The 22,812-nt window shown below is 50.5% G+C and overlaps 2 protein-coding genes across 6 annotated transcripts in view; one reads left to right on the plus strand and one right to left on the minus strand.

Annotated features, from left to right (window-relative positions):
* Positions 1 to 2,036, plus strand: part of Timm22 (translocase of inner mitochondrial membrane 22) — a 7,561-nt gene extending 5,525 nt beyond the window's left edge. Inside the window, exons 3-4 of the mRNA XM_029483543.1 lie at positions 489 to 523; positions 1,960 to 2,036. Coding sequence (XP_029339403.1) covers positions 489 to 523; positions 1,960 to 2,036 — 112 coding nt within the window. The remainder of the gene's footprint in view (positions 1 to 488; positions 524 to 1,959) is intronic.
* Positions 2,037 to 4,597: 2,561 nt separating this feature from the next.
* Abr (ABR activator of RhoGEF and GTPase) overlaps positions 4,598 to 22,812 on the minus strand; it is a 196,143-nt gene continuing 177,928 nt past the window's right edge. For 4 of the 5 annotated variants that reach the window (XM_021175886.2, XM_021175889.2, XM_021175887.2 and 1 more), the window contains 7 exons: positions 13,783 to 13,842; positions 13,430 to 13,539; positions 12,567 to 12,706; positions 11,630 to 11,764; positions 10,734 to 10,839; positions 7,613 to 7,760; positions 4,616 to 7,079 (listed from right to left, as the gene is read on the minus strand). In XM_021175886.2, the coding sequence (XP_021031545.2) occupies positions 6,990 to 7,079; positions 7,613 to 7,760; positions 10,734 to 10,839; positions 11,630 to 11,764; positions 12,567 to 12,706; positions 13,430 to 13,539; positions 13,783 to 13,842 (789 nt within the window). In that variant the 3' untranslated portion in view covers positions 4,616 to 6,989. Of the gene's footprint in view, positions 7,080 to 7,612; positions 7,761 to 10,733; positions 10,840 to 11,629; positions 11,765 to 12,566; positions 12,707 to 13,429; positions 13,540 to 13,782; positions 13,843 to 22,812 lie in introns of all 5 variants that reach the window. The other variant, XM_029483271.1, reaches the window with a different exon arrangement.

The raw sequence follows: 22,812 nt of genomic DNA on the forward strand, positions 1-22,812 counted from the left end.
CCTGGAACTCACTCTGTAGACCAGGCTGGCCTCAAACTCAGAAATCCACCTGCCTCTGCCTCCCAAGTGCTGGGATTAAAGGCGTGTGCCACCACGCCCGGCTGAGCATGAGTTTTCATACTGAGCTACAGCCCCAGCCCAGTTTTAATTTTGTATATGAATTTTATTTATTCTTTTCAAAGATTTATTTATTATTATACATAAGTACAATGTAGATGTCTTCAGACACACCAGAAGAGGGTGTCAGATCTAATTACGGGTTGGTGGGATTTGAACTCAGGACCTTTGGAAGAGCAGTCAGTGCTCTTACCTGCTGAGCAATCTCGCCAGCCTGTGTATATGAATTTTAATAGCTGTGTCTTACTGTCGTTGGGGACTCTTAGATTATATTATCTGAAACCTACATGCACACTGGAATTGTTGGCACATACCTGTAAGTCCAGTGCTCAGGAGGAGTCATAAGACCTTGTCTCAAAAAATCAATGCAGCAGGTTAGAGGTGTGGCTCAGCCGGGAGGTTAAAGGTATGTATTATTGTTGCAGAGTTAGCTTCCAGAACCCGTCACAGCTACCTGTAACTGCAGCTCCAGAGGACCCAACATTCTTTCCTGACCTCCTCAGGCACCCATGTACACACACACATACACATAAAAAAATGGGAGAGCTGGGCAGTAGTGGCGCACGCCTTTGATCCCAGTACTTGGGAGGCAGAGGCAGGCGGATTTCCAAGTTCAAGGCCAGCCTGGTCTACAAAGTGAGTTCCAGGACAGCCAGGGCTACACAGGGAAACCCTGTCTAAAATAACAAAAGAAAAACAAAATAAATAAATAAATAAGGAAAGAAAGAAAGAAAGAAAGGAAGGAAGGAGATCAGGACAGAAGAAAGCTATGAGTAGACATCCTAGAAATGTTATCAGCTAGAAATAAACCATCCTCACCCCGTCCCTGTTCAAGTGTATAGCACTGGCCTCAAGCACTGGATGCTCCTAGAAGCAGTATGTATTGCTGGGCCGCTCTCCATCACTCACAGCTTGACTTACCCAAAGCCAAGCCTCTCATCTGAGAGCCAGTGATTTGCTGTCATTAAAGCTGCACTAGCTCCTCAGAGCCATGTTTGGTTGGCAGAGAGGCTTCTCTTTTGGTCTTTCATAGTGTAGCTTCATCGGGGCTGCGAGCTCAGCTCCCCTCAGGATTGCTTTGATCACCTTCCCAGGAATTTCCTCCATAAACAGATCAGGGTATAAGGCCATATGCTTTCATTTGATTCCAAGGACTACTTCCCTTAACCACTCTTCTGACTGAAGGGCTAGGTCCATGTGACTGGAAACAGTAACTGTTTGGAATGAGAAAAGCTAAGCATAAGTATAGTTAGATGAAGCACGCTGGTTTGGGTGGCATATGTTGCTTCATTGAGATCTTTTTTAAGATTTATGTTTATTTCACGTGCATTAGTGTTTTGTCTGCATGGATATCTGTATGAGGGTGCCAGATGTTCTGGAACTGGACCTACAGACAGTTGTAAACTGCCATGTAGGTCCTGGATATTGAACCCTGGTGGTGCTTGGAAAGAGTAGCCAATGCTCTTAACTGCTTGAACCATCTCTCCAGAACCACTTCATTGAAATTTTTTTTTTTTAAAGATTTATTTATTTATTATATGTAAGTACACTGTAGCTGTCTTCAGACACTCCAGAAGAGGGCGCCAGATCTCGTTACGGATGGTTGTGAGCCACCATGTGGTTGCTGGGATTTGAACTCTGGACCTTCGGAAGAGCAGTCGGGTGCTCTTACCCACTGAGCCATCTCACCAGCCCTTCATTGAAATCTTAACGAGGCATTATAGTTCGGATGATTTAACATGCTTAAATTGGTTTCTATGCATCTGCGGTACAAACTTACAAGTGCAGTCCTAACCCAGCACCCATTACAGTGGTAACGCTGCTGCTGTGTTTGCTCTGCAGCTGGAGTAAAGGCCGGGGCCATAGGTTGTGGAGGGTTTGCTGCTTTCTCTGCTGCAATCGATTATTACCTACGCTGAAGGAAACAGCCGGGAAGGAAGGAGGACGCCAGCCACCTTTGGAGCTGCTCTGTGGAGCAGTTTCTACACACTTGGACTGCTTCAGGGGTGAAGCCAAGTGCATCCCTCTACAGTTGGAAGTGTGAAGGACACACCCTGCTGCTTGCTCACTCTTTGCAGCCATTGGAACAACTATACTTTTCTACTTCTGAATTCCAACCAGGTTTTTCAGGGGAGGTGGTATGGCAGATTGTCTCCTTGCAGTGTGTCAGGAGGCAGTGTGTGGACTGTTACACATTAAGCTTTGAACCAGGCTCAGTTCTGACCTGGCTCCGCTCCCCAGCTTTGAATAGGGAAGTGGCAGTGTTTGCCCATAGCCGGGAAACTCTTCTTCCTTCTGTGTGCGAGCATCCATCCTGAGTCCCAGGGCAGGGCAAAGTAAACTTGTGCCATCCATCGAGGCAATTATGTGATTTCAGTATCTTTGCTGTCCTTGTTAAAAATATGTATATGGGGGCTGTGAGAAGGCTCAGTAGTTAATACCAGAGGTCCCAGGTTTGGTTCCCAGCACCTACACTGTGGGTTACAACCATCTGTAACTCTAGTTCCAGAGATCTAAGGTTCTCTTCTGGCCTTTGAGGGCACCTGAGTGGTGCAGACATACACACATGCAGGCAAAATTACCCAATTTTTTTTAAGGCAGATGTACTATTATTAGGAGCTAGTTTTTCAGATTTTACACCTCTGACAAAAGATGCCAGCTGGCCCAAAGAGTGACAAGTCCAATGGAAAGGCTAGGAAACCTCTAAGGAACTCTGGGAGCGTTGCTCTTAGCGTCTGTGGAAGCTGCATCTTTGTTACCACAGCCACTCCATCAGCAAGGAAAAAAAAAAGCTAGAAAGTCTAGCCATGTTCCTGGATGTACTGCAACACGGTGGTAACTCCCCTGCCTCCTCAAAGGCATTGGATTGGCCGATGGTCATGCCTACAGCTTACTGAACCCTGGTGAAATGTCTTACTGTGGTCACCCTGCCAGCTGAGTCAGTCATACTGTAGCTACTGGCCCAGATCAGATGGCAGAGGCCTGTTCACCACCACCCTTGTTCTCCGCTAAGCTTTTCTTTGGCTTTTGGTGGTTTGTTTTTTATTACTGTTATTCAACAGTTCAGCCTCATACCATGGCAGAGAACGAGCCTTTTATGTTTGGGCTGTGCCACTGAACTGTTTACTGTAGCGTGTGGGTGAAGGTGGAACTAACGGGCTCAGTCCTTACCTCCTGCGGCTGTGTAGGAGGCTCAGCCGAGGCCTGGAACTGGCTGCCTTCAGCCAGCAGTCTTTCCCCTGCTGTATAGCAACCCTTCCACCCTTGCTTTGCTTGCTTCCTCATCTTCACTCAACCTTAAGCAGAGTTCAAAGACTCGACTTCAACATTGGTCATCTGGGTGTGTATTTATATGTGAATAATGATATCAGATCCAGAGTAACATCTTTGCTGTCTCCTTAGGACGGGTGAGTGCACGGGGCTCGGGCTCTTTGCTGAATCCTTTTCATTCCTTTGCCGAGGAAAGACTCCAAGGCAAGTACTCAATTAGTCAATCTCCCTGCCTCTAATCTGCAGTGAATTCTGTATGATGCCTGCCCTATTTCATAAGCACAGAGCTTCAGTCGCGCCTACCCCAGAGCTCTGGAAACAGGCTTAGGAGTGCTTCCTGTATTGTCTGTAAATCCTTCACCTAGGAACACTTGATGCAAGGATGGACTCTACCTGGTACCTGTCAAAGTGCTCGGGTGCCTGAGGTCTTTTACCAGCTGCTCTTTCACATGAGCGCCAGTTCAAGAAATGCTGCCATCACAGCTACCTTGGCACAGAGGGGCCTCAGCTGTCTGTAGCCATCAGTTGAACAAGCCAAGCCTTGTCCACGTGGACCATTCAATCAAGAGGAGATGAATAGCTTCCTGTTTTAGATGGCCGGGGGTCAGTATGAGCTCATAAACCAAACAGCAGTTAGCAGACACATCTGTTCCTGATCTCTAGAATAAACAGTGTCCAATGGCTTCAGCTGGTGTAAGTCCCACACAAACCCTATTGGGTCTCCTAAAGGAGTGTAGGCTCTTGGTAGTGGTTGGAGGGTGCAGATCTCTGACAGGCAACTTCAACAGAAGCCTACCATAAAAGACATGCTACCTGTCAAAGTGCTTGGGTGCCTGAGGTCTTTTACCAGCTGCTCTTTCACATGAGCGCCAGTACAAGAAATGCTGCCATCACAGCTACCTTGGCACAGAAATGTTTTGAGGAAAACATAAGTAGTGGAAGGCCAGTGGGCTACCTCTGTCATCTTTTCCAGGCACACTTGTGACCAGGCCCATAGTGAGTATCCCATGAAGTGAACGACTGCAGCAGTGACTTAGAAATGCGTCCACAGAGAGAGGCAGCTTTCTCCCTCAACTGCCACAGTCTTCAAAAGTCAGAAAGGAGGTGCAAGGTTAGACAGATAAACAGGTTCCTGGAAACACATCTGGGTGCAGCTGGAAGGATTTAAATATTTAGATTGGTGGTCTTTCCTGGACTACTGAGAACACAAACAACCACACCATGGGGCTGAGTTTTGTGCAAATGTTGAGGCTTTGCAATTTTTTTATTAACATTTCCCTCTCACATGGTTTACATCAATTTATAATAATCTACATAAGTTTAAACAGAACAGAAACAAAAAAAAATATATCCATACCCACTTATTGGGGGTCCCATCCTACCTTGTCAGCAAAAGCTGGCAGCCCTCAGTCGTTGCCCAAGCAAGTACAGGCATACCTGGATTCCTGGACCCTGTCTCCTGGTGCCCTGCTGGCAGTGAGGGGGTGCTGGGCTGCAAGGCCCCCATCTCAGGAGAACCACCAGATACTTCCTTGGTGCACTTCAGATCAGGCCTGGCACCTGACTCTGTCCACTTTGGGTGGAATTTATAAATAATAGGAACTTTTAATAGTTCTCAGTTCCTCCAGCTTCCCTGCTGTTACACTGCTTAAGCAAGCTGGGGCTGCAGTCGCTGGTGCCGAGCAGCCCAGGTCTAAAGAGGCAGGAGGCACTGTTTTGAGCTGCAGCCAGCTCCAGTCAAGCTTTGAGAATTTGTTACTGTCAATCCGTTGGAAGCAAAAACGCCCATACCAGCACCTGAGTGCCAAGGTAGTGGCAGATGTGATCTTCACATGCATGACATTTTCTTTCACCTGTCTGAGACAGCAAGGCTCCTTGTTAAACTGCTAGTAGGCAGCTGGGAAGTTGGCATGCCGTCCTCCTGCATAAACAAACTGTACCGTTCTGTCAAAGGCAATAGGTATGCACAGGACCAGAAGAGCCCTACTTAAACCTCACCTAACAAACAACAGCTTGGGGGCCAGCAAACCCTTGTTTAGACTTAGCCCTGAGCACACACAATGAGAGCTGGTCTCCCCAATCCTGAGGGCCAAGAATGAACTCTGCCATATAGAAGATCCAGAAAGCTGTGTGGTAGCTCAAGCCCCTATGACAGGAGCACCTGTCTTTCCCTGCTGATTGCCACAGGCTGGTAGCTCCTACTCAGACTGGAAACAGTGCTTTTGGAAGAAAACTCCTTTTTAGTACCAAGCAGTAGGTCACAGAGCCGGGAATGACAGCTGCCGACCGGATGCTCTATAGCCCCAGCAGAATTCAATTCACGAGAGACAGCCTACCCCACAATTTCCTGTATACTTGGGATTACCCACAGGCCTGAATTTAGAAGCCAGGGTAGAAGCATTCCAACTGGGTTCTGTCTGCTGTTCCTAGGCTCTGGAGCATGCATGGCATTGTGGCTACCCCGTGGCAGTGCTTGGCTGTTGAGAGTGTAAAATCTAAGGCAAAAGTACCACGAGGTATGTGTGCTTCCAGGTTCCAGGACAGGGCCTGTCTTCACCTGGACACCTGATTCAGCCACAGAAGCTGCCCTCCAGGAGAATGTACACTAGGAAAGCCTCTGCGGGTCCTTACACTGAAGACTGGCTTCCCTTGACTTGCCACTGCTGGCCGCTCCACTCATCTTTTTCCTTCACAGCCTGGGTGCCCACCATACCCTTCAGGTGCAATCCTGACCTCTCTTAATGGCAGGACACTTGTGGGTCATTACACTCAAAGAAAACAGAACACCGGGGAAAAGGAACAGAAAATCCAGCAATAGAAGAAACAGCTGAAGATGCCGACTGGTAGGAAGGAGATAGAACAGACAAACCCCAGAAATGGCAATTCTCAAATAGAACATTCCAGAAATGAGCTCTCCAGCCCTGTGCTGAGGACTAGTGTGTGTCTGTCTCCTTGTTCAGCATTTGCACAGACAGCAAGGAAAGTAGATGAGATGTGCTTCCACACATGGAGAGCGAGGAGGCCAAGGGCAGCACGCAGCACGTCAGACAGGCCAGCACTGCCCAGGGCCCTGCAGAACTTTGCGGTGATGGAGCAAAAGCCCATGCTGCACATGCATGCAGCAGGCTGGGAGGTGGCAAGGGCAGACACTGCAGGGAGGCTGCAATCTGGGAGCAGGGCCAGGAGAGGAGAAGCTGGCAGCAGTCACACAGAGCAAAGTAAAAGTCCTTGGACCGGACTCAGGCAGAAAGTGAGTGCTGGGAGAAATGAAAGAACAAAGCAATCTGTCTGTGCCCATACCAGCTCGGCCACTACCTTTTCTGCAATGACAATAATACATAAAACAATTCCTGGACAGCACGGAGCATCAGACACACTCAGGTACAGAAGATAGGAGCTGGGGTGTGGTGAGGAGGCGGGGGCTGGTCAGCTGGCTTTGTACAAGGTGGCACAAAAGATGCACATGTTCCAGTTCTTGGAAGGTGGCTTCCCTTGGACTCTGGAGTGCTAGGCTGGGGAGTTTCTGTTGCAGTCTTTCAAGTCTATATCGGGGCCTGGCTGGAGGGCTGGCCCTGGCCGCCCCCACAGCTGCCCACCCCAGGCTACACGTCTGTGGAGAAGTACAGTGTGTTCCGCTTCAGTTCTGCGAAGGAAATGGGGGGATGCTGCAGGTAGTAGAGGAGGACCTGGACCTGTGAGGAGACAGGGAGACTGAAGTTGGGGTCCTCGCGTTCCAGACCCTCCTCCCCTGCTATGCTGAAAAGGAATGATTGCCAGGCCACAGCCAAGAGTTCCCACGTCACTCCCTAGACTCACTCAGGCTTCTTCCCCTCTCCCTGAAGCCCAAATCCCTTTGCTCATTTACAGCAAAGTGGGTGCTGCAGGGTCAAGGGTCAGGGAGCCACTTCCTTTTCTAAGTCAAAAGCTTTCAGCATGGGCCTGAGATGGGTGCTGAAGGTGAGCCTCTTGACCCTGAAAGCAACCCTGGGGCTTTCACACATGAGGTCAATCCCCAGCCCTCAGTCTTCTGTCCCTGAGACTGAAGCCATCAGGAAAACAGCTAGCACCTGGGACAGACATTTTTCAACCATGTGTAGACTCATACATTGTTGTCTTGCCTTGAGCAGGAAGGGTGCTCTGCAGCCAAGTGCTTGGGCACCCTATATACCATCAATTCAGCTGCCTAGCAGGGGAGGTGGGGCCTCCTACACAGTGCTGGTAGTACCTGGGCCATGACATCATGGGACCAGATGTCTGCAGCTGATGTGAGATGTGCTTTGCTCTCCACTTCTGAGGGTCTCAGTAACGTGGGGCCAAACACCGTGGCAAGGTTGTGAAGTGACATCTTGTTGATGGGCTCCTTCTCGGCAACCCTGAGAGAAAAGAAGGCGAACAGAGTCACTCCTCAGCGGCCACAGGAGCCCCAAGAAACTAAAGGTACTTGTAGAAGCTCCCTCAAAGACATCAAAGTGGCAGACACCTAACCTCCCTTCCAATAGGTAGGAAAGACATTAGGCAAAGAGACTGAGGTCCCAGCTATGTCCTAGTATACTGGCTGCTGTAACATACCCCTACTAGCTCCTAAGCTATGTGCCATGCTGATGGAAAACTGCCAAGCCTAAGGACTAACCACTACCAATGGCATCCCTCTTGACTTAGATAAGATGGAGACAGCTCTAAGAACTCTTCCTGTAATCCTGTATGTTGTCGTCATCCCCTCTACAGAGGTGAGGGAACCAAATAAGAGGTTTAATGATGTCCCTACAGTCAGTCACACAGCTAATAGGTGCTAGAGCTGGTTTCTGAGCGATGAGTAGTCTCCCCAGGAGCCACTCCAGAGCCCAACAGTAGCACAGTTATGGGAAGTCAGCAGTGGAGAGGGCAGAGCAGGGAGGACCTGCTGCCCAGAGGCAGCTGCTAGCTGAGCCTACAGTTATCCAGGCTGTGTTGTAGCAGGAACAGTCTACACCACAGGCAGGTCTGGAGGCTGAATTCCCCATTTTCTCTGAAGAGCCTGCTCATGGGCCTGCTCTGACTCTTTCCAGATCTCCCCTTCTATTATGTAATGAACTAGGTTGATCTGTCCCCTGGGTGACAGTGGGAACTGCCATCTCTGGCTACTGTTGAGGAAGGCTCAGTATCACCAAACACACCAAGAAACTTTGGACCTCCCCCGACTCCATACTAGGAAATGTTTCTGGCGCTGCCATACACACAAACCCTGGACAGGGCCTCTCATCCTATTCTCCCACCAGGAGTCGCAAATGTGCCTGCTGATTACTTTGGAAACAGGCAAATGTAGTGCCAGCAGACAGCTGTGCAGCTGGCTAGCCTCTACATGCGCACTCGTGTGCGCGCGCGCACACACACACACACACACACACACACGGGCCCAGTTCCACACACACACACACACACACACACACAGCTGTGCAGCTGGCTAGCCTCTACATGCCCACTTGTGCGCGCGCGTGCGCACACACACACACACACACACGGGCCCAGTTCCACACACACACACACACAGCTGTGCAGCTGGCTAGCCTCTACATGCGCACTCGTGCGCACACACACACGCACGCACACACACACACACACACACACAGCTGTGCAGCTGGCTAGCCTCTACATGCGCACTCGTGCACACACACACACGCACGCACACACACACACGCCCAGTTACACACACACACACACACACACACACGGGCCCAGTTCCCAGGATGAAAAACCTAATAATGCACACACACACACACACACACACACACACACACGGGCCCAGTTCCCAGGATGGAAAACCTAATAATGCACACACACACACACACACACACACACACACACACGCCCAGTTCCCAGGATGGAAAACCTAATAATGCACACACACACACACACACACACACACACACGCCCAGTTCCCAGGATGGAAAACCTAATAATGCACAATCCTCCCTTCCCATGCCTCCTCAGCATGTCCTCTCACAATGTTCACCAAACTAGTTGGTTGCGACTTTGGTCCTGGCCAAACCAGAGGGAGGGACATTGTCTCATGATGGGAAAAACAAGACTCCAGCGCCAGCTGTGACTAGGTTCCCACTGGCCCTCCAGAGCCTGGCCTGCCTGAACCACAGCCAGCACCCAGATGAGGGGATGAGCTCAGAGGCGCTGGCCCACGGTAGCAAGTGGATTTAAGGAATACCAAGTGACCTCCTTCCAACTGGTGTCTGTAATTAGTCCTGGGCTAAAAAGTGAGTGATGAGGACAGGCTGGTACTAAGTTCAGTACTAAACAGTGATGTCAGCTTAACAGCTCTGGTTTGCCCTGACCATAGGAGGGGTAAGGGAAGGTGAGAAGGGCCTTAGTTTAGGACTTGGAAGATGTGGGTATTAAGTACAATTTTACAGCTAAGCCAAGCAAGTCCCTGCTGGGCTTAGGGTCTCAGTTTCCTTGTTTCATAATGTATGGGCCAAGACCAGAAGGCTTCAAATTCTTAACTGACTCATAATGAACACATCAGATGATGTAACAACCCAGGACACATAGACAGGTAATGGAATAAAGCAATCTTTTTGCCTGGAGCTCACCCTTCTGCTGCCCTTTCTATTTCACTTAAAAAATGCTCCACTGGGCTAGCAGGACGGCTCAGTGGCTAAAGGCCCTTACTGCCAATTCTGATACCGAGTCCAGCCCTCAGAAGCTACATAATAGAGACGATTTCTACAATCTCCACATGCAAACCACACATACATACACGCATGCACACAATAAATAAATGTAAACAGAACAAAAAGTTGTACTAACTAAATAAATGGCTGCTTTTGGGGCCCACAGATTAAACCCACCTGAGGCCCTTTGGTTCACCCTACCATTCTATGAGAGTCTCCTTATGTTTCCCAAGCTAGTTCTTGATTGTTCAAGCATCCCCCTGCTTCAGCATCTTGACCACAGGCATGTGCTATGGTACCATGGCCAATTATTTTATGCTGCAATTAGCAGCCAGTTTCCCAACAACCAAGTGTGAGCTCAGGACGGGGAGAAACAAGCGCTCAGCCTGCTGCGGGTGGCCTAGCACAGGCCAGGACCCAGGAGGTGGAGCTGATTGGTCTGGTGGGACAGGACAGGCAGCTGCTCTGGGCTGGGCCCTGTCTCTCCTTACCTTTTCTTTCTTTTTTTTTTTTAATAAATTTTTTAAAGATTTATTTATTTATTATATGTGTGTACACTGTAGCTGTCTTCAGATACTCCAGAAGAGGGCATCAGATTTTTGTTATGGATGGTTGTGAGCCACCATGTGGAAGAGCAGTCGGTGCTCTTAACTGCTGAGCCATCTCACCAGCCCTCCTCCTTACCTTTTCAAGTGTTCCAGCAGGAAAAGGAAGGTGATGAGGTTGGGGTCGGGCAGGGAGCGGAGTAGGTGCATCATGCAGTTCTCCTTGGCAGCAGGGTCGGACAGGGCTGCAGGAGGAGAAAGCGCTAGGGCAGGGCCTGCCTGGAAGGCCAGAAGCCTGGACCGCAGAGGGAAGGCCTGACCTGTGTGTGACCTGTCAACAGTGGGTTTCCCTAGGATGCCCAACCATGACTCATAACATGGCTAGAAGGTAGGCTGAGGGAGCAGCCTCTCCCTTCCCTTCTCGCCGACCATTACCCCAGTCCACCCAACCCAGACTCCATGCTAGTTTAATCCACTAGTCGCAAGTTATTACTAGGGGTGGGGATGTTCTCTGTCAAATAGCTCTGAAGCTGGCCTATACTGAACAGCCTCCCCTAGGCTTCACATTCTCTACAGGGTCTCAAGTCTTATCTGCCTCAGGAGAAGAAGGGAGTACTGTGCCAGGCCTGGAAATGGCCCTTGTAGGTGGTCACAGGAGCTCCACTGGCAAGTACCTAGGCAATGAGGAGAGCCACTCTGTGGGGTTCAGAACAGCTGTCCCCAGTAAACTACAGCTTTAACCAGCTTCTTCTCTAGCTCTAGGCCCTGCCAGCTCAGGGCCTTCTTCCATAAATGCCTGTGTTTCCAGGATCAGTGTGTAAGGGGGAGTCACAAAAGGGACACATGGACAGCGGGACAGGTAAAAAGGGCCCAGCCTCAGCAGGCTGCACCTCATTCTCAGGTCCTTCAGTCACAAGAACAAGACTGTTCTGGACAAGCCACTGGCAGGAATGCCTGGGGCATTTCCTCTGGCTTTTTATGTTACCAGTCTAGGAGACTCAGCCCAACCAACCCTCAAGACTGCAGAAGCCTCACCAATGCCCTCCATGAAGGCTGGATAAAGTCTATCTGTAAGGAGGGGCTCAGGCAGCTCCCGAAAGTATAGCTTGAGGGTCCCAGCGATGGCGTTGATGTCCATGTCACTCAGCATCAGTAGGATGTCCTTGTTATCTGTACAGGAGGGGGGGCAAGGTCAGAGGCTACACTCACCTCCGAGACATCTCAGGGGCAGCCCCAAGTACTGTTTCCATCCCTTATATCTGTCCCTTGAACCTCTACGCACTGCACTCCTTTGCTGCCTCCTCCTAGGAAGGTAGGGTATACATGGTGCCCACAAGCTCTACGATATGTCAATGCAGCTGCTTTCTGTGGGCAAGGGCATTAAGGGACAGGCTAGAGTCTATCTGCTGTGACTTCTCAGAAGAAAGGAGGAACATAATGAGTTGCTCAGAATACCAGTGATACCCACACCGCATAGCACATACCTAATTACGTGGTCTGGGGAGCCATATATCATCATGCTCCCAGCCCCTAGCCTACCCTTACCCTACGTGGACTCATCATGGCTGCCTGCCTAGTTCAAGCATCCTGAGCACTGGATATACTACCAGTGCCTTAGCCCGACCCACCACAGAAGAGACCTGCCATATGGTAACAGGGTCCGAAGACAGCAGGGAGGAAGAAGCCTGAGCCAGCAATGTATACTACGGAGTCAAAAGGTCTCAATTTCAGTTCAGGAACAGATAAGTTGGGTAACCCAGAAGGAGTGACCTGACCTCTCTAAATGCCATCCTCACTGTAGCCGTGGTTAAGAAACATGAGGGAGACTTAAGTGACAAGACCCAGGACATGTAACTTGTCAGGGGACTCAAACAGCCTCCTTCGTGCCGCAACAAATTACAGGGCACTGGCCAAGGCTTCTCTCCACCAGCTGCTCGGGTACCACCCATACCCGCTGGGCCTCCCTACTCACTGGCATCAAAGACAGCCTTCAGGGCCTGGATGTCCGTGGCTACCCCTGATATCCTGTAGATGCCAACCTCCTCAATGCCCCTCTTCTCCACCTCTTCTATGCATTGCCGGACGATGTAGGGCACCTTGGAGCGCTCCCGCCTGCAGGACACGGGTGCAGAGGAGATGGAGGGAGCTTCTCACACTGGCTGCGCCCTCTAGCTCCTGCACAGCATATCTCAATCTTGGTCAGCTTTAGCCCCTTGGGGTCAGGAGTCAAGGCAAGGAAGGCCCGGGGAAGAGGCTATCCAGTTCCTTAGAGCCTGCTTGCTGAGGTACAGCAAGGGTGGAAGAAAGAACACCCCATTGGGTTGAAGTGCTTGAGTAGGGGGTAGCTCAGTGGCAAAGCACTTCTGTAACAACTCAGAGACCCCGGGTCCAAGCCCTGGCAATGTAATAAATAAAAATGCTCACAACAAAAAAATGCTCATACGGAGGCTAAGCAGCACGACCCGGGTAGGTCAGGACCTGGGAACAAAGCGCCCAAAGGGGCAGGGTGACCTAAAAGGGTGTGGGCCTTTCCCAGCTGGCCACCCTCTGACTCCAGTTTACTGCTGCCAAGCCCAAACATGGGTCCACAGTCACTGTCACTTCTTGTTTACTGCAGGAAACAGACACTCTAGCTTCCCCCTCGAGACTGTCCACCATTTCCATGTTGGCCTGCTTATTTCTAAAGTATCCTGGGAGCCATTCCTGGCCTCCAAACAGGCTGCCTGTGGTACTGACTGACTAAGCTGCTGGCATGGGCAGAGGGCAGGGGCTGGGAGGTGGGAGGTGGCTGGCACCTAGGTACTGAAGCTACTTGGTCTCTAAGACAGCACCTACTTGGTCACCACGCTGATCTTCACTCCAAAGACGCCTGTCTGCTTTTTGGATGGGGTCCTCTTCAGGCTCATGTCACGGCTGGTAAATTTCATGGAGAATTCCACTTTGATCTGGTCAGGGGGTTGAGTAGGTACAAATCCCCCCAGGGAATGAGTATCACCGAACACAGGGCCTCTCTCCCCAAGACCACAAACAGGGCTACCCCGAGCTGGCAGGGCTCCATGCGCACCTACAGCTGGGATGGGGAAGGGTGTGGCCAAAGAGAGGAGAATACTGGTCTGAGGGAGGCGCAGGCAGCCTAGCACCCAGGGGAGGATGGCAGCAGGGATGGCATGTGGTTCAGATGTCCTTACCCCATTCATTTCAATCACATCCGTATGCCAGTTCTTGCTTTCTACTGTCTGTGGATCCAGCTGCAGAGACAGAGAGGTGGGAACGTGAGGGGAGGAGATAAGGCAGGTCAGAGGCCAGCTTCTCCTGTTGGTCAGCAGTTGTTTACAGGAAAGGTAAAGAGTCAGAAAGGGGGCTGGAGAGATGGCTCAGTGGGTAAGAGCACCCGACTGCTCTTCCGAAGGTCCGGAGTTCAAATCCCAGCAACCACATGGTGGCTCATAACCATCTGTAACGAGATCTGACTCCCTCTTCTGGAGTGTCTGAAGACAGCTACAGTGTACTTACATATAATCAATAAATAAATCTTTAAAAAAAAAAAAAAAGAGTCAGAAAGGCAGAGGCCTAGATGCTCCTCCCGAAATCACCCTGTGAGAAAGTAGCCTCAGCCACCGTCTCCATCCCCTAGGGAAGGACCTCTGATCCCTGAAGAGAAGGGATACCCAATGAGACTCTGTCCATCATACAGTGCTGGTTCATGACCACCACACAGTCAGATGGGCCCTGTCGCCTAATTTCACAGACACAACAACTGCACACAAGTGAGCACCACGCATGGCCCGCACTCAGAGAGGGGGCACACCAGGGCTTCCCGATTTCCTTGAGGGCCTCTAGCCCTTGGCACCTACTAGACAAGAGGAAGAATGAGGCACTCAAACCATGCTGTACCCACATCACCAATGTACCTCAGCCGGCCCCCAACCCCAGAACGTTTAAAAATCAACATCTCAACATTTCTATGGCAAGTTTAAGTAGCTGCAAAGATCAGTTCCAGAATAATGTAAATATTGACTTCGTGAAGTGGTGACATCATTCTTTAAGTATATGCGGTGGAATCTAATTACCATAGTGAGTCAACACCCACCATCATCCACTTAAACATAAGAATGAGCTCATCTTTTGAAGATGACAAGGCCCATCTGACAATGTGGTAGTGAGCACAGAGCGATGGGCACAGTGTCTCACAGAAGGTGCCCCTCTCCTCCATCAGAGCCAACTCAACTCCCCCTCGCCACTTTGATCGTCAGCAAGTCTCTGCACCTTCAGGGACAGGTGTGCGTCTAACCAGGCTACTGTCCCCACAGAAAAAAAGCTGTTGTGAGTGAGCGCAGGTCCTTCTGGTGTCTGTCACCTCTGACAGGGTCTGGGGCTATACCTGGCTGGCTCTGGGCCTACATCCAGTCTATAGAGGCTCAAGCCCCGTGTTCAACAGTCACTTCCTTGTCACAGAGGATGGAATTGAGACTCTAAGGGAAATGTAGCATGGGAGAATCTAGCACATGCACACATCTTCCCTGGGCAGAGCCCCTGTTCACAGGATGGCCTTCAACAAAGCAGACATGCCTGCTGCCTGGGCCCTCTCACTCAGAAGGCTTGAAGCTGAGGATTCTACTTCATCCCAACAGAAGCCCCAACTTTGACCTTAGTTTTCTGAACCTCCCTTCTCTCTCCATGTTTGTCCCCAAAATCCTGGACCTACAGCACAGCTCTCCCTTTCTTTTAAAGATTTATTTATTGATTACATGTAACTACACTGTAGCTGTCTTCAGACATTCCAGAAGAGGGAGTCAGATCTCGTTACGGATGGTTGTGAGCCACCATGTGGTTGCTGGGATTTGAACTCCGGACCTTTGGAAGAGCAGTTGGGTGCTCTTACCCACTGAGCCATCTCACCAGCCCCACAGCCCTCCCTTTCATGGGTCCTTAACTGCATCTAGACTGCTGGGTCTGAGAGACAGGGCCTCTGTCTGTTCTGGTTCTGCCTTCCTGCCTGCCTCCAAGGTGCCCACACAGAAGTGATCCACACAATCAAGGGAGCTCAACTGCCCTTCCCCAGCTGTCTGAGACAGATGTATCCCCTGTTTTGCTTTAGCCTCTGAGTGCTGAGATTTCAGATGCGCAGAATCATGCCTGGGTTATGAACCAATCCTTTCAAAAGTCAGTCTTTCTAAGTACCAGCAGAAGCCTCAGGCTGTTTCATGGTCCCGGTACCTAGCCAGACTCTCCTTACATCCCTATCTTAGCACCCTTATAACCTGGCACTTCCTCTTGACAGAGCCAATGGTCCCTGACTCCTACCATTGGTTTCTGACTCCACATGAACAGAGCCTGGGTTTGGAAATGTTGGGGATAAGTAGTCAGGCTGGCCTGAATCTCCTCTTCTATCTCATGGTTTTGGGTGAGTTACTGACAAGCCTTGGTTTATTCATAGGGCTGCCTGACAGTTTGAACACTCTGTGTAAGTCTGACACTTTGACAGACCTTTTGTACACACATCATCTCAGTAAATCAACATAATCCACCAATGTTGTTTAAGCCTCCATAGCTTTCCCCGTACTACTTGAGCCTCTGGAGACACGGAGACTTAAAACAGTGCAATGAATCTGCGCAGTGCATAAGACCCGGGGAATGTGCGCTGGGTGCAGTAGCATCTCCTGGACTTACAGTCTTTACTAAATCTGTAGGATACTATGTAACACACCTAACCCAGCACCTGTGCTTTTGTGGCTGCCGGCCCATGATTCACTCAGAAAAGAGACACCAGGCTTCTTGGTGTGGAGTCTGTCTAGCTGCTTCTAGCACAAACTTCCTGTTTGCTGTTTTCTACCCATGAGTCTGTTTCCCTGGGAGCTTTTAAAACAGGTAGAGCCACTGCCAGTGCTAGGTCTCATTCTAGCTCCCTCACTCAGAAAGCCCTCATGGAGAACCACAGGACTCACTCCTCTTTAGGGTCTACCCTGTCTGCCACCTGCTGGGTTTCCCTGGCTGTGTGTTCACATGCTCCAGCCTTTCTCAGCAAAGTTATGAGTAAGGTGCCCTTCTTGTGGGTTCGCGCCACTGCCATGTCCTTGGTTCCTGCCACAGGTGCCCCCCAGTACCCACTTAAAAGGACCTGCCCAGCTTCTCAGTGCCCTGGTGATGATGCTCAGATTCCCAGGAGGCCAGCAGCCTTGAGAAACCAAGTCTATTTCAGGATGTCATTTAAATACAGAGATGGGAGGGCGGGGAGCCGAGAGGGCCATGGCACATTTTCCAGAGAAATGATGCTGCCTGAGTCGCTGTGACTATTTATAACCCCTGGGAACTGGGGACTCGGCTATTTCCTGATTAGATTAGTGCTCAGGGTGCAGGAGCCAGCCCCTGGGATGTCACTCAGAGGGGACAGCCTCCCAGAACACAGGTGCTATCTGTGGGTCCTGGGAACAGGCACTGAGTGAAAGGTATCAGACCATGTGATGGAGAAAGGTAGATGGGGCTTGTGAGGGGCTGGATGGGGGAGAACCACAGGCAATATAAATTCAGTGAGGATCCTGTAGGGTAGGGCTCAGGGGAGAGAGGAACAGGTCCCAAAACACCTTAGAGGGAGTTACTAAGCAGTGGTCAAACATGGACGCACAGCAACTCAACCATCTGTGTTTAGCTTTCGGCCACTGTGGCTATGCCCTCAGCCCTCTCCCTAAAAGAAGTGGAGGCCTTCAGACTGTTGTCCAAGAGTTGCAGCAGGTCGTGAGCCACATAACACAGAGGCTCTGTTAGAATCCCAGTTAGCTATCACTCTTTTTAGACCAAAGTGACCCCATATGCAGGACAGGAAGCACCTACATGGTCATATAAGGGGAAGGCACCAGGGACAGAGGACACTCAGTGTGAGTTTTGAGGACATCCTCAGGTGTGGACGTCCTTCCTCCCCAGGCCCAGCTTCACCAGCCCAGACAGGTAATACCATCACTTCTTGGCCACTTCCCTGTGCCCTGCCTTTAGGAGGTACAAAGCAAGTGTGCCACTGGCATCTGTTTTCCTAGTCTCTATCAGCTGATAAAGCCATTTTCAAGCCTGAGTCCTCCTGACTGCTGGGCCACATTCTACTACGACACATGTCCTCTACCAGACAGCCCTTCCCTTCAGCGTTCTGGGAACGATGACTATGTGACTTCAGCTTCTGGACATGCCCTTATGTGCATTGTTCAGTCTTCACTAAGAGGCCTACTTGCCTATGAGCAGCTGGGGACAAAGTCAAAACCAGCCACCCCCTGGTCTCAGTGGAGAGAGACAGAGGTAAGAGCAATCTTCAGCATGCAGTGCCCTGGGATACACCCAGTGGCTCAGTGGGTGACGCACACCACCAATGATAATGCTCAGCAGGGCTCCAGGCCCCCTCCTTTGAAAGTGAAACCCCCTTTCTTAGGATACCCCCTCTACCACTGCCACAGCACTGCAGGGCAGAGGCTGGGAGGAGCTCAGCCTCCTGTACAAGCCCCTGACTTCCTGCCCCCCTGCAGCTGCTCCTACCAGCCTACCATTCCTTAGTCTACTCTGCCTTTGGCCTGCTGAGACTGAGACCCGCCACTGCCCTTTTCTGGAAAGGAACAGACTCTCCTTAAAGTCTACAGCTTGTTTTAGAGATTTATAAAAGTGAAATGTTCTTTAATAAATGTTCTTTAAATCCAGCATGCTAAAGCTGCTGTGCTACGAGGCCACACAGGAGCGACACATGACTCAAGGGCCTCAGTAAAACACACTGCTGATAGGTTCCAAATGAAAGGTAGCCTGGAGTCTGGATGTTCCTGGAGATCCTCAACCCAGTTAGGTACCATGTGGTGCCGTGGGTATGATTCCTAGGACTCTGATACCAAGGGCCACGGTGGTGGTCTTGGGTTGCTTTAGCTTGTCTTCCCAAGTAGTCACAGGCTTAGGGTTGTATCCTCTGGGAAATGAAGCCAGCCTGTCACTGGGACATGCCACAGGCCTGAGAGGCACAGCAGGGCAGGCAGTCTGAAAGGGATCTGCCAAGAGACTGCCTCGCCTTTCTGCAACAGGGCACTTAAGATTCTGTCAACGTGGCTGCTGAGCTCAGGGAAGGGCAGAGGAACAGGCCTCCATCCTGCGTTCCAGCTCAGCAACTGGGTCAGAAAAGACCAGGGTCAGTCTCAGGAAATTGTCACCTCATCTTTCCAGGGGCCTGGCAGCCTTACTGTAAAGCCCAGCCAGCTCTGACTTTCTAGCCCTCTGCCCCTGGAATAGGTACAGCAAGCAGGGCCAGCCAGGCTGCCCTGAAGGTACTCTGTGGCTGTAGTTTACCCCTCTCCTCCCAAACCAGCCACAGATGGGCTAGGCTGACTCCCTACTCTAAGACACCCGGGTAAGGCCCCTTTGCCTCTGCTCCCTTCCCCTCCCCCTCTCAAGAACTCTCAAGTTCCCAAGGTCCACATATGGAAGGGGTTTAGCAGCTCTGGATGAGGCTTTTATTGAAGCCAGGTTAGCTTTTTAGTTCCACAGCAACCTGCCTTTTCCAGCGCTCCATCCAGGGCCTCGGCCTATACTGTGTAGACCACACTCGTGGGCTCTGGCTGGGCATGGCTGAACTTTAAGGAGAGACAGACAAAACTCAAAACTGGACTGCTTCTGGCCTTCACCTCTCCCCAGCCCTGCGGCTCTGCCAAGGCCTTCCCCAGCCTGGGGATTTTACCGTAGGGCCGAGCTACAAGTGAAAAGCAAGTATTTTACCCTGCCTTTGCCCAGGGCCATGCTGGGGTCAGCAGGGCAGCAAGGGCAGGGTCAACAGCCCAGTCTGGAGATGGCCAAGGCCAGAGCAGCAGAGGCAGACTTCTGCTGCCTGAGGCAGTAGGCATTCCAGGATCCTTCCATCCTGGCTGCTACTGTAATGTGAAGGGTCTAGAAGACCACCACAGGCTCAAAGGCCTTGACTTGCAACAGTTTGATAAGAATTATAAAATCCGAGCTGGGCATGGTGGCACATGCCTTTAATCCCAGCACTCGGGAGGCAGAGGCAGGCGGATTTCTGAGTTCCAGGCCAGCCTGGTCTACAGAGTGAGTTCCAGGACAGCCAGGGCTATACAGAGAAACCCTGTCTTGAAAAAACCAAAACCAACCAAACAAACAAACAAACAAAAATTATAAAATCCTTTTCTGAAATTGACTTTACCTCCCACACTGGCCAGGAAGAGATCTAGGTAAAGATCCTACTGCTAGTGAAAATGGGGATACTGGCAATTTACTGTATAGCTCTAAGCAGACTCACCCCCAAGCCTTGCATCTGCTCTAAGTCTCATGTCCACACACATTATCAGCAGCATCCCTATGCCCTTTGAGACACAGTATCCTGGGCCAGGTGGCACACCCTATCCACGAGGCAGCTGGGTAGGAACCCCGAGCTTCCACGAGTTCCTATCTAGGTTATCCACTGACCACACAACCCTGACAAATGGATTTCTGAGAAACAGCCTCGGGACCTGAGCAAGCGCTGGGCTTCTCCTCAGAGGCCATGTAAGTGAGGCAGCTGGTAGAGTGAGAGCCTATATATAGGGTCCAAGCTGTCTGGATCTAAGAACCAGCTCCTTTGCTAAGCACCATGTAACATCATCTGGGTCACTCTCTAAGCTTCCATTCCCTCATATATAAAATGGCACTAGCACTTACCTCACAGACTGATGCCCGGTACCCAGGTCATGCTCAAGACACATCAACACTATGAAATTGTGCCGAAAGGCTCTAATGGCTTCCTTCTTGATGCTGACCCATCCTTATGTCTTCAACTTTGTCCCCTCCACTCTGCGTGGCCTTCTGCTCTTGAACACACCTCTCCTAGAGCTTCTGCCACGTAGGTTCCTTTGTCTGGACCTCACTGTCCCCAGATCTTTTGTGGTCAAACCCATGAAAGTTCATCCTTTAAATTATCTAGCTGGGAGCGGTGGCGCACGCCTTTAATCCGAGCACTTGGGAGGCAGAGGCAGGTGGATCTCTGTGAGTTTGAAACCAGACTGGTCTACAAAGTGAGTCCCAGGACTGCCAGGGCTGTTACACAGAAACCCTGTCTTAACCCAAGTCTCCCTAGACACCCCCCAAAAAACCCTCCAGCTAAGCCTCTTAACCCTTCCCTGTTTTCTTTTCTTCATAATCACCCAGCCTGGAATAACCCTACTTATTGACTGACTTTTTTAGAACAGGCCCCTGCCTGGGCCCCTCCATATCCCTTGGCCCTGAACATAGGAGGTGCTCCATCAACACCTATGCTCCAGGATGTGGGGGATGGAGACAGCAATAGCTTTCCACCATGGTTCAAGACAGGAGTCACACATTCCAGTTTGCCTCTCTTCTCCCATACCCAGTGAATGGCTGGCCATGTGAACTCGCCTGTGTGTGGAGAGCTTAAAGCTCAGGAGTAGGAATTTGGTCTTAGCCGGGACCGTTATATGGGCTGGATTCACAGAGATCACCTCACTCACTCCCTTCACTGCACTGATGGCAGGCAGCAGAGATTTATCCAAGGTCTTACAGCAAGTTAAACTATTTTTTTCCAGGACTGAAAAAAGGAAGCCCCTTGGTGCCTACCAGCCTAGAAGTCCTTTCTTTTCTAGAAGCCTGTGTCACATGCATCTGGGGTGCTCCAAGGTGGCTCTAAAATGTCGAGTGCAGCACTCAGCACCCGATGGGAATGTGTGCTGTGGGGGCCACTGCACTGGCTATAGAAAGGGTCACTGTCCGGGATGGAGATGCTTCTAGGGTCTGTCTCAGAGCATGTTTCAAGCTAAGCTGGGACTCCTCCCAACCCCCCCCCATCCCCCCCCCCCCTAGAAGCCCAGGAATAGCTCCTGTGGCTCTCCTGTGGGACCAAGAATAGAGCAGCTGGCCTAGAGATCCTAGAATCCAAAGACCGATGCTGGCTTTCTGCTGAGCATTGGGCAGGTCCCAGCAGCAGGAGGTGGGGGTTGTGTGTCCACTAGGGAGCTGACAGAACACAAATGCCTCTTTCCTGTCCCCAGCATGCTGTGACAGAGGAAAGGAAGACAAATAGTCCCTTGCCAGCTCATCAGAGGGGTACTTGGCAGAGGGCTGAGTCCCTGCACATGAGTGCCTTTTACCAACATGTGGCAATACCCCCAGACAGCACCTGAGATGTTTCTGAGATCCTTCTTAAAGCCCTTCAATAGCTCTGACCTCATGAGCATGGGATGTCACTATATCTGGATGCTATCACGGTCCTGGGTGCCAGGAGTTCTGGCCTTTGAGGAATAAGTTAGGTTGGCAGGCTTGGCAATCCCTGGTTCAAGGCTATCTAAATGTAGGGCACTAAGCCCAACTGGGCCAACTGGTCAACCTGTGTATAGGATCAGAGATGCTGGAGGAAACCATAGTGGCCTGGCACTTACCTCATACAGTGCTCAGAGGTAAGATATGCCAGGTGCCAAAAACTTTAACAAGTTCCCCTGAACAAGGACTCCCACCTCTGGGTGCATGAATCCTGTGAGACAGCACACTGTATACAGGGTGGCTCTACATCTGGGTGGGACTACAAAACATCAAATATTCAGAGTCAAGCTCAGTGGAAAGAATGGGAAAAGTGGAGTTGAGAGACTATTCACATGGTCCCAGAACTCAGGGTTTCTCACTCTAGGAGGTGGAAGCACAGGGCTGTGTGAATAAAAAAAAAAAAAAAAACCTACTGGTCTGACCATGCCCCACAGAGGTCAAGGAGAAAGATGTGTCAGGGGTCGCCAGTCCTTGGGGTGGGGGTGCTCTTGTTCTTTTGTCTACTGCTGAAGGAGTACCATAGGGATGCAATTGGGTCCATGAATAGCAAAGGCACACAATGCAAGTTTCTTCTCTTTGCTAATAAGGATTTAGGGAGGATGGCAGCAGGGTAGAGTGTCAGACAGCTATAGCCAGGGTGTTCCTAGTGCAGAAGTTTTTAATATCTTTTCTCCTTTCTCAGAAAGGGTCTTACTATATAGCTAATTATGTAGCTCAGGCTAGACTCAAACATGTGGTGGTCTTCTTGCCTCAGCCTTGAAGACTAATATTACAGGCTTGTGCCACCACACACAGAGTTAAGGTCTTTTTTGATGTTCAGAGCCATAATGAATGAATGAGCCCAGGACACATGTGTATCTAATATCCAATACCCTCGAACCCTCAATGGCAGAACAGTCAGTAAACGGCCAAATGAATGTCTTGGAATATATGCGTTATGTACA

Source organism: Mus caroli, chromosome 11 (genome assembly GCF_900094665.2).
Source record: "Mus caroli chromosome 11, CAROLI_EIJ_v1.1, whole genome shotgun sequence".
Lineage (NCBI taxonomy): Eukaryota > Metazoa > Chordata > Mammalia > Rodentia > Muridae > Mus > Mus caroli.